At 45.0% G+C, this 12,075-nt stretch overlaps 1 protein-coding gene across 3 annotated transcripts in view; it reads right to left on the bottom strand.

The window, feature by feature from the left end:
* Positions 1-9,796, bottom strand: part of ppm1lb (protein phosphatase, Mg2+/Mn2+ dependent, 1Lb) — a 38,179-nt gene extending 28,383 nt beyond the window's left edge. For all 3 annotated transcript variants that reach the window (XR_011785610.2, XR_011785611.2, XM_071927883.2), the window contains exon 1: positions 8,929-9,796. Coding sequence is in view for 1 of the 3 variants with exons in the window: in XM_071927883.2 (XP_071783984.1) it covers positions 8,929-9,327 (399 nt within the window). In the remaining 2 variants the exon portion in view is untranslated. The remainder of the gene's footprint in view (positions 1-8,928) is intronic.
* Between the last annotated feature and the right edge of the window lie 2,279 nt (positions 9,797-12,075).

Below are 12,075 nucleotides of genomic sequence, written 5' to 3'. Positions count from 1 at the left end.
GCATCTCTCCTCCTCTTCCCCTCCATCCTCCTCCCTCCTCCCTCTACGCAGGGCAGTTCTCATCCACACCTCTGTCTTTCTCTCCTCTCACCCAGAATAAAGCATCTCTCCTCTCCTCCTCTGAGCAGCTGTAAGTATAGCTGCCAGCTCCACTGCTGGATAAGCTCATTAAACAACTCAGCCAGAGGGCAACATACAGACTCCTCTGGACAACAAGCACACACAGGTACTGGATGTGTAAACACACACACAAACACACACACACACTCTCACACTCCAGAGAGAAAGGGATATTTGAAAATATTGATAAATAGAGTCAAACGAGGTAAGAAGAGTGAATTAGATAAACAAACATACAGGCCAGTGGGAGAGAAGGATGATGGAAAAAGGAACAGCAGAATCCATGGAGAGAGGGGAGATGTGAACGTATAGTCCCAATCTCCCCAGTGGGATTAGTGTAAATCTAATCTGCCTCGCTGTCTCTTCGACTCCTTTTAGCCTCGGCTTAGAGACGCTCTCAGGAAGAGAGCAGGGTTCCTAAGAGCCTTGAGCTGTTAGCATTAGCCGACACCACCATAAGCTTCCTCTACACCACACTAATCAATTACCGGCCTGCTTATCCACCCATAAACTTCCCATCCAGTCCCAGCCATCACCGGCCCATGACCCAGAGCACCACAGCATACACATAAATACACACACACACACACACACACACACACACACACACACTCCAAGACCTATTTACCAATACACAGGATCTGACGTAGCTATCCGCTGTCCTATTTTTGGGAGTGCACCTATGTAGAAACCTAGCTCGGATGTTGGAGGAAAACGGTGGGTGAGAGCATTTACGTCACTTATCAAGCGGGAATAACCCATCACAGATTAGTTGAATGAGGCTAGTGACACCTCCAGAAGCCTCAACATTAAGTCCTGGCGGCCAGTAGATAACCTATCTCTGACTGGGACAAGGCTAAGTGCCGGGTTTACATTCAGCTTGCCTTTTGTGGCCTTCAGCCCATCTGATGACATAGTTTAGGATTACCCACAAAAGGTCGGACAAATCCAGACAGAATCCACTTTAAATCCCATTGGGAGATTAAGTTTACTTACTTTTATGAAGACGTAGGTCTCCGCTTCAATCTCTTTGAAAATAATTTACCATCCTCCCTCTTTTCTCTCTCTCTCTCTCTGCTTCCCTCCTCTCCCTCCTTCCCTCCCTCTTCACCTGTTTACTCCTTAAGACACACAGCTTTATCTAACCAATACCCAGAAGGCCGTTCACCACAAAGCCTCACCAGTATTAGATGGCCCCTGCTCCACCCCTCTCACTAAACACCCTGAAAAAGAAAGAGGGAACCAAAGAGAAAAAACAAGGGAGGGGGAAAAAAATACTCTTAGGGTCATAAATCTCAAAGGGGCCATAATCAGAAGTACATGGCGGAGATCCAGCAGGATCGCAAGTGCCTGGCACACACACACACACACACACACACAAACACAGATAAATATACTTCTCCTGCCTGAAAATAAATGCAAAACACACACACATGCACTTGTAAAACCCCTCTCCCTCTCAATTTAAAATCACAACCACAGATTAATGACATGCTATGGAGCCTGATCCTCTCCTTATCCAGTGAGCCTTCATTACAGTGTAAATTAAAGGCAACCTGGCTCAGCCTGGCTTGTGTTTGAGGTTTAGTAGCTCATAGTTCCTGCAGCGAATAGAAACCATCTGCTAATATCAGACATTCATATCAGCGGCATTCCTCCTGTCTGGGTGGATCGATGTCTGGCAGGCTGTATCACACATGTGTCCAACAGACAGACTTGCTCCAGTGTACAAACATCCAACATACACACACAAACATGTGGGCACAGGCACTGTGCAATCAAAGTAAGGTACAAATGAAAACACACACTACAAATAAAAAAACAAAAAGCATAAAATGAATTGTTTTTATCTGACAGGCCTCAGATATTCAAAATGATCTGATGCGGCACGTGCAACCCGTGGGCAGATTTATTGATAAGTGACACAGCGGCAGGCTCAGACACAACCAGGAGGCCTGCTTTTCATTTACCAGAATGCACCTGCCCTGCCCACAGGCCCATCTGGCCAGTGAGAAGAGAGGAATAGCAGCAACTGTGAGTGTTACAAAATCACTGACAAGTCTCTTGCACACACACGCACGCACACACACACACACACAGACACACACACCAGTGTCACTAACTCTAAACAGCTGCGACTTGCTACCCTCTCTCAGCCAACATTCTTCTCCTGCCTGCCCCACTGCCAAGACAGCAAGCGGGCAAACTTCAACTGACTCATCCATTTTCTCTCCATCAGTTGCATACAGACAAACAAATGTGCTGGCACTCAGATGTACACCCACACTCAGCCTCATATTGCATTAATGACGCTGAAAAAACACACACAAGCATACTTTCATTTCCCTAGTTCTGTACAACTGGCCTGTATGTAAAGAATGTTCCCTTTTCAAAACAGTCGTAGTGTAGATTAGACCAAGCAGCCCAGTCAAGTCCAGTCATGTGATTAGATTTAGAGACTACTAATCAGCTGTAGAACAAACACAGACTACAGACTTGAGACTACACAGACAAACTGCTTTACTTTGTATGGACAAATACAGTATTACTGTAGGCAAGCATTACGTATTCAGAAACCATCAATAAAGAGGATTGACTTGTAGCTTTGCAAGGTCTACAATCCCATCTTAAATCTAGACTTCCTACACAACAGGCATGCTCGGCATTTAAAATAGGGAAAACATCACATGGGCTATGTTAGCGCGCGCACTCACACACACACACACACACACACACACACACGCCATCTCGAGCGTCAGCATGCAAGCAGCTGAGGCCAGTGTGCACACAGTGGGGGGCCTAGACTAGGGGGCACCAGGAATCACTAAGGAGACATGGCCTCGGAGATAGAGTCATTTTGCCCCATTCATTCACTGCCAAGCTCATTAAGAGAGAGGAGACAGAAAGAGAGAAAGAGAAAGGAGAGCGGGGAGGGAGGGGGGTTGACAACCGAACACAACAGCTCCAACACCTCACCTGCCCTTCGACCCCTTGTCAGCCCAAACTGGCTCCGCTGGGTGAAGAGTGGGTGAGGTGGAGGAGGACAAAGAGGAAGCTAAACACCATGAAGTTTGAACTTCACAAACAACTCTCAAGAAAAGACCCCAGACTCCTCACACCCATTGTGTGTGTGTGTGTGTGTGTGTGTGTGTGTGTGTGTGTGTGTGTGTGTGTGTGTGTGTGTGTGTGTGTGTTAATGCTCACCTTGTGCCTTCCTTCTGCTGGCAGGTGGGTATATATTTAGTCAGGGGGTTTAGCAGAAGTGTTTGACAGAGGGGGTGTTGAATTATTGAACAGTCAGTGCCAGTGGGGAAGGACAACACACTGGGGCTGAAGCAGGCGCTCTTATCAGGCGATACATGCTGTCTGCAAACACACACTCACACACATTCCTGTCACTCACACACCTATCATGCAATCCAGTGCAAAAAAACACCCACATATGGAAGTGCATGATCATTATTAATCTATTAAAGGCTGTAACTTTTACGGCGAGGTGATGCATCAAGATGTCCACACACAGGCAAAAAATATCATTACAGTCGGTGGATTTCAGAAAGAGCCTAGCATTTATTTTATGGAAAAGTATGTTGGTGGAAAAAAAAAAAAAAGAGATTACAGATGTTTACTCCAGAGCTAAACATTTAGGTTGCCTGACAGGCAGCAGCCCATTCATCCATTTATTCAGCAGGACTATTTGCCGTGTTCCACTCCATGACTCCACTCCTCAGACGCTCCCTGACAGTCCTCTGGCTACAAGGAAAACAAACATCACCACCGGGGACAAATTACCGAAAGGTCAGAAGACTTTTCTGCAGAGCCTCGAGCTCTCTGGTCTCTTCTCTCTCAGTATTTTCTGGCCGAATATCACCTCTCATGTGCACTCCACTTTCCATTTCACTTGACATCAAGGAAGGGCTGAAATGTTAAGCATCAGCCTTCGCCACAGGTGACAGAAGTGGGTCCAGGAAGATAAAAATAATGTGAGAATTTATTGATCCTCGTTGGATAAATTCCTCTTTTCGCTGCCTGGCCCTCCACATGGAGGTCGAAGGGCAGGATGAGCTACAGGGCAGCACCCCTAAAGCTGGGAGGAATTTAGTTTTTGCTTGTTGTTGCGAGCCCTGCTGTTGTTGCTTGAGCCTGCTGGTTGCAGGACGATCTCCCTACTCACCACACCACCCTGCTGCTCAGATTTGCCACGTGTCATAGTTTATAGATAGCAATGAGCTGGCGGGTAAAAGCAGGTTCGCAGCGGGACTTGCGTGATAACACAGACCTCCCATTTGATTTTCCTCCACGGTTTCCAATATCGTTCTTTATAATTTTGTTAGTAAATGTCATTTATCCTGAAATGTGTGCATGTTAGTCTATCTGACAAACTCCCTGAGGGCCGTGATTGAAGACGTGACGAGAAACGGTGTGAAGCAGGTGTCTGGTCCTGATAGGCCTGTGGCATTTCACAGTCTCTCAGTGTTGTCCTCTTTCCCTGGAAGACAAGATAACACCAAACTGCCCTTCTCATCTCTGTGTGAATCCTCAATGTCCATGACGGAGAAGCTGTGCGCCTTCTTGCATGTGTATGTGAGCATGTGTACACTTACACACACACACCTGCATGTTGATGTACAAACGAGCAGAAATGTATAGACTCGGGCACATATTGCTGTCTTTTGTTTTTACAAACTCTCTCTCTTCGTTTGCTCTCTCTCTAATCCTCTAATGCCAACAGTGCAATTAGTCACATGCCGGCTCTTTCTTTCATCTCTCCAGTGTGAGTGGGCTCAGGAGGGATTCAAGCTGCTCAGTATCTAAACCAGACATATGCCCCACACACACACACACACACACACACACACACACACACACACAAACAAAAAAACAACAAAGATGACTACATTAACCTCCCATGCTTCTGGAGTTATACACACACACAAAAACAAAGATGATAACATTAATCTCCCATGCTTGTGGACACACACACCTAAAATGCACTGGCCTTTGGCCTTTTTACTAAAAACGCCCTTTATTGTGGGGTTGCAAGGAAGGTGAACTAAAAACAAGCCAAGATTTGAATAAAAACAGAGAGGATCCCTCTCTCATCTCCCCTGTGTTTTTAGTGTTTTTGACATCTTTACTCATCGTTCTCCCATCACCTCCTTCGGAGCCGTAGACCATGTCTCTCAGAGCACACTCACACATAAACACCATTGATTGAAACTACATGATAAAACAAGCAGTGATAAAAAAAAAACAGCAGCACAAAAGGTAAAAGGATGGCAAAAACTTCACTATTACTGCTTTTATCCACGGAGCTATTCACAGAAAGAGAAAAATAACACCCACGCTCAAGTTAAAGAGGCTTGTAGTAAATGTCTTCTCTATATTCTACAGTGGAGGTAATTGTGCAGCGCCTGAAGCCACAACCTGACAGTGAGTCGGGGAGGAGGAGAGCATGGCTGGCTCTCTGTGGTGAATGCCAATAAGGAACAAATGGCTCACGTTACCATTATATGGATGGGGAAAAAGCCCAGGGTTAACTCTTACATGGAGGTAATTTCTATATGTCAGCTAAAAATCCATCTCCATTTAACAGATAAATCCCCTCACTGAGCCAACATCTAATATGACTGAGACTGCCAATGGATATATACACATTAAACACTGATTTTAAACACCTTGAAAATTGAATGTGTGCTGGTGTGTGTGTGTGTGTGTGGGGTGCAGAGCGATAGAGAAAGGGAGCGAGAGATTTCCAGATGTTATCTAGGCCTGACTGGCGATTCATCTGGCGGTAAACTGATTGGTTCCAGTGTGGTGTTAGAGTAGTGATAAGGTCGAGCTTTCTAAGTAACGGACTCCTCTTTCTTGACCTCCTGTCCTCTGTCCTGCCCGCCCCGCAACCTCGCTATAGATCAACACCATCTAGACTCTGCAGCTTTGTGGTGAAAACGCAACTGCCCCATAATCCATATTTAAAGGTGCATTAAGTCAGGTTTTTACTGTCCCATAGCACAAAATAACTACATCTGCGGGGATTTGATACGGTTGTTGATCAATACCAGTAACTTGACGATTATGTTGCCAGGCGCTGAGATTTCTGGCTTTTAAAACTCACTTTCCGGCACGTACTCTCTGTTTTGGAATCCCCCCCCCCCGTCCCACAAGAGCCATTCATTCTCAAGCCACAAAAGCAAAAGATAAAGCAGTACCATTTTGCATGGTGACATATTACCTCTTCACTTGATGTTTCCGATGGATCTCGGCTCTAGCGTACTCACTCTATTGTGAATAGGCACATCGCCCAGCCATAAATGTGAAAATGAACGTTTACATTTATGTCCATTACAGGCTACTGTAAGCTGGGACCGAGATCTGTTGCTGCAAATCCTTGGTCACCAGATACAGGTTGATAAAAGTCATAAATTAGACTACCTAATGCTCTATTAACCTATCAACTGTGTGTAGTTTGGAGGTGTGTGTGTGTAAAGTGTGTGTGGAGGGAAAGGATGTGGCTGACACCTCACTAACTAGCCAGCTGAGGCAGCTAGTATTTCTGGTGTTGCCCCGGGCCACAGAGCATCTCTCTGCTTTATTCACTACCCTCTGGCTGAAAAAAAATGAATCTAAATTCGCTACGCAGAGGAAGTGTTTGTGAAAGCTGCTGTCTGGCAAGCATTTCACACACTTCAAAAGAGGGCGTGGGAACGAGAACAGACCAAATTGTTGCCCATGGACATGCTATGAAAAAAGCCTCTCGCCTACATGGGCAAATCTTAACATCCTCTTTCTCATCTCGCTCTTACTCACTCTCTCACTATTGACGCTCTCCCACTCTCTCGTCCTGATTCTCACTCTTTTCTCTCCTTTTCTCTCCCTCACATACGCAAACACACGTCTCCTATTCACTGTTTAACTCTGCCTGTCTCTTAACCACATGTGTGGTAGCTGCAGCAGGGCTCACAGGTTAGACTACCGGTCTCTAAAAGGAGCCGTCTCCTTCACGGAGGGAAGGAACACATACAGGCCGCCGGGAAAAAAACAATCCAATGACCACTTTTGGTCAAAAACTGCAGCAGTCAGCGCTACGGCCTAAAATTTAATTTCCCCTAAAAGAACAGCTATCCTCCATCTCTATGGCTGCCTATTTTTAGAATGTTATCGTTCAGCCTCAATCAGACCATAGCAGTCAAACTCAGACTGAAGAGAGTCGCTGTGAGGCCTGAACAGTAGAGAGCTCCTTACCAAGTGTAGTGTTTAATGTGAAGGCTGAAACACTGAGAGAGGGAACGGGGAGATGAATAAAGAGGGGGAGAAAAGAAGAGAAGATAAGAGGGAATGAGAGAGGTGAGGAGGAGGAGCAGAGAAGAGCGAGGCAGCGAGGGATGGAGGAGAGCGGGATAGCCCTGTCAGTTAGAGTTTGTCCGCAGGTTATATTTTTGTGTGTGTGTGACTCCATAGCATCAATACTGTGCTGTCAGCGGAGGCCACAGCTGCAGCCCTAAGAAACAATGTCAGTGTTCAAGCAGACCAGGACTTCATGATCAATCAGTGTTGTTATGTTGTCCCCATCTAACCGAGGTGTCATCTCGTACGTGAATGCTTACGCACACAAGCAATCCCTCTGACACACACACACACACACACACACACAGACAAACACACACACTTCTTTGTCCCTTTAACTGACATCTTTTTCTTGAGAGTCTTCATTGTGTTGCGTTTCTATGGCAAGCTGTTCCCTCGACGCACTGAATGCACAGCCACGTGAATGTGTTTCTCGAGTCAGACGTCAACATTCATTAGCACCAGAGAAGCAGGGAGACATGGGAGATTTGTTTGCTGTCAGCAAGTGCTGACTGGGGGCGGAGAGTGACCAGCAAATCACTGATCAATAACCCACTTCATTTCTGCTCCTCTCATATGATTGAGCCCAGCTGTACACCTCTGAAGTATGAGTTCATCCTCCCCCTCCCCAACTATAATCGTGTTAGACCGCGGGGCCTGCATCCTAATAAATCCTGTTATGGCCAAAAACGTGTCCGTCATGAGAGATGGATATTTTGAGCATGATTTCAGTCTGTAAATAGACAAATTGCAGCTGCCTTGCCTGTTTGGAAATTCCTAGTAAGACTTGTGTGTGTTTGTGTGTGAGTGTGTGCAGGGGTGTAGCTAGGAATTATGGGTCCTGTCCTGTGCACAGGAGGTGACCCTTGGGCCCCCCCTTCACTTTCCTCTCGCCCCCCACACCATTACTCCATCTGTGACAAACATCTGTGGCTACACATCCACAGCTCAAACGCACCTCCACATGTTAATTTACCAATCAATTATCAGACACGTCCCTAATTGAAGTTATGGGTTTTGATAGCATTAACTGGATGTCAAAAACTGTTCAAAATCTGCCTTCGGAGGACAATTTTGCTTTAGTCTGCACAGGAAAAACCTAGCCACATTTTTTATTCCAGCTTGCTCCAGTCTGAGATAACACAACAGCATTTTTTTCAAAGTTTTATTTGTTGGCAGCTTTGTAGATTTCAACCAAGCCGCAATTCAAAACCAGGGCAGTGGGGGAATAAAGGTATTAAACATTTATAAATATGAGCTTTAATCCACTTTAGGGGCCCTCCCTCAGCTTAGGGCACTACTCCCCCTACTAGGGCGCCCCAGGGTGTTTGTGTGAGGGAGAGAGTGAGAGTGGGTGAGTGGGGATGACTGTGAGGGAGACACACACACACACACACACACACACACACACAGACAAATGAACCCTTGCATCACTTCACTTTACTTTTCATCACACCTTACCTCTCCCCCATGGCCATCGAAAATCCCAAATATAGACGGGTGGCTCTTGTTGACGACGTCGGTGAGGACCTCGAACCTGTCCTCCATGTGGTCCCGCCGGCCTTGGATGGAGTACACGGCTACGTTGTTGCTCTTGAACTCCCAGGTCTTGGAGAACTCCGCGTCCAGGACGTCCAGCCCCCCGAACCGGTCATTCTGCATGATCTCCGCCACTTTCCCCTTGACCATCTTGACCGCATCCCGGCTGGACTTGACGATGGTCTTCACCTCGTCCGTGTGGAAGAAGTAACTCCACAGAGCCAGGCTGATGCACAGCAGGAACAAGGTCTCCGGTCTGAGCAGAAAATAACGCATGATCCGACCTAACAGAGACAGCAGTGTCATCGTATCCTCTATCATTTATTACAGGCAGGAAATCGCGGCAGGTTGTTTCTCGTTCGCCCCCGCAGATCTCAGTCCATCGTCGTTGGCGTGAGTGGGTCGGCGGCGGCGAAATAAGCACATTTACCCGGGCGCTTCACGCCAGGAAACATTAAGACTACACTGACTTGAGAGGGGCCAATTCACTGCATCTTTGGCCGGGTTCACCAGGCGGGAGAGATGGCTGAGGTATCCGTACACACACCGCTGCTCCGGCCGGTTCCCTCTAGCGTGAAGCCCCGCAGTGAACCAGCGGTTGTCCCCTGTCCATCTGATGCGGTTAAGGAACAACTGCCACCCCGGAGAGAAAACGGTCGCCGCCGCTCCGGACTTAAAAATAAGCCTGTGTGTGCTGACCAGAATCGACCCGTGGGCAGAACCTCTTCTTGGCCAGCCCTACTACTCTTCCCAGTCCTGAAAATAGCGGTCTATATGAAGCCGTGCACACATTCCCAGCTGCCACACTGGCAGCGGCTCGCTCCTGCTGGTTGAGAAAACGTTGGTGCTGCCTTCAGGTGCACCTCGTAAGCTCCTTCGTCTAGGCTGGAGGTCGTAAATACCAACTTGTCGGCGCATTCAAGTGATTTTGGTCGGGAAGCATAACAAAACTGACCCTGTAACAAAAGTTTTTTTGAGTTTTGTTTTAGAAATCATTGTTTTCTAAATCAAGTGGTACAGAGTTAGGCTACTTATTGCTGTAATGGCACAGTAAAGAGAAGAAAATGCACATCAGGGAAGTTATATTCAATTGTTAAAACAAAAATATGCAACAGCTTAAAGACTGAAAATATAAACGTGCAACAATGCTAATTATTTAAAGTCACAATGAACCTGCATTTTAAGAGCATCTTGCTTCCTGTATGATATTGGGGCGGGACATAGCTAAAGCAGGGAGGGAGTATTCAAAAGTGTAAACCAATGGGATATCAGTTAGGGAGAGAAGGGCAGTTATATTTAATAGGAAGGCGGGATTGTTCAAAAATCTGTGATGGTTTTATTGGTTGGAATTTGTATTTCACCTCTTGGTATGCAATGAAGTCACCACAGATTTTTTTCCATGTAAAAGTAATGAGATTATGATGTATGAAAATACAAGAAAATATTTTTGTCATTTTTTTGCATAAATTGTCAAATAGGTGTATGGTATGATAAAATGCGAAAAAGTCATTTTTCATTTCAGTGTGACTTTAAATAAAATGCCAAACAACATTAAACATTAATAAAATACAGCACTTTTACCATGAATATTTGACACGACTTCCATGCTTACCGCCCCATAAACATCACATCTCGGCAACTTGGCTATTACAAAATTTTCCCATGTTTCCAGTCGTTGCCCATTTACCACTTCGTTCACGGGCGCTCAAATCAAGATTTTGATATTTCCGACAGCACCTGAAGGCAACATAAGGACAGCACCTCTTTGACCACATGTGAGCACAGAAACCAGTGGCACGCTGGATTTATAAATGCCAAACCGCAGAGGCTTGACTTTGACAAATTTATAATAATAGCCTATCAAATTGTCCGAAATCGTAAATAATCAGACAATTGAGCAAAAGTGAATAAAAATCTGTGTACTGTGAGCTTTGATACTATTGACAGTAGGCTATGTGACAGTTCTGCATGAGCCTACAGGAATTTTGAGGCTGTAAAAGTTTGTTTAGGTATTTCCATTTGTAAGTAATGAGACCTATATTTTGAATTGAGAAGGGCCGTGGAAGTTCAAACACCGCAGGCTATTTTACTTCACCAAGTTAAACTACAAGTTTCCTGAAGTAAATATACCCAGTTTAGTCAAATAAGTTCCAGATCGTTTCGTTACTAACACTACTAGCCTACTACTACTACTACTACTACTACTAGGTTACTACTATACTACTAATATCAACAACAACAACAATAAAGGTCTTACTCAGGATATTCACAAATATTTCTGTATGAACAAGAATATCTCCAATATTAGCATGGAAATAGAATTTTGTCAGATCCCCAAAAAACAGCAGTGAACTTGTGTTCACACTAATGTGTTTCCCACCTCAGAACAGAGGCTAATATCAATACACCTGTGCTGCCATATTCAAAGCTGATATGAGGTCATCCAGGTAATTGTGGACAGGTATTTACATGCACCAACCCAGAACTGGACCATTTGAGTATCCCAAATCATAGGCTATTGATTTATTCACATGCATGTAAATGGGCTGATTGTCATTATTTTCTCTGCTATTGTTGTTGTTGACATATGATGATTATGATGATGTGGTGGTGGTAGTGATGCTGGAGGAAGACAGCTGTAAGAAAACAAACCCCCAATATATTTTAGATTTTTCTCATACATGTTCCTCATATCTGTTCATCTTGCTGCCCTAGCCTTGACTAGCTACTGCATGTAAATCCTGTATGACCTATCCACATTATATTGCAACTGGGAGGGTAGAAGTGCATAATAAACTATATTTCAGAGTTCAAACAAGGGTCAAGTATGTTCAGTATGCCATTCTTTAGTCTCTTGCTATGTCATTTGTCAAATCTCTCTTCTTTTGTAAGCCCAGACCAATGTGTACAGTATGATAAAAAAAAATATTTTGTCTTATCTGCCTTTTTATTATAAACAGCTCTATTTATACTGTTGCTCAGCCCTATGGATAAGGTACCACAAGGATGGAAGGCCAAAAATAAGTTAGATATAATTCAATACATGTCTTTATTAAATTTTAATTGTTT

This window comes from Centroberyx gerrardi, chromosome 6, assembly GCF_048128805.1.
Source record: "Centroberyx gerrardi isolate f3 chromosome 6, fCenGer3.hap1.cur.20231027, whole genome shotgun sequence".
Taxonomy (NCBI): domain Eukaryota; kingdom Metazoa; phylum Chordata; class Actinopteri; order Beryciformes; family Berycidae; genus Centroberyx; species Centroberyx gerrardi.
Note: the sequence above shows the minus strand (reverse complement) of the source record. Positions and strands in the feature narration are given on the sequence as shown.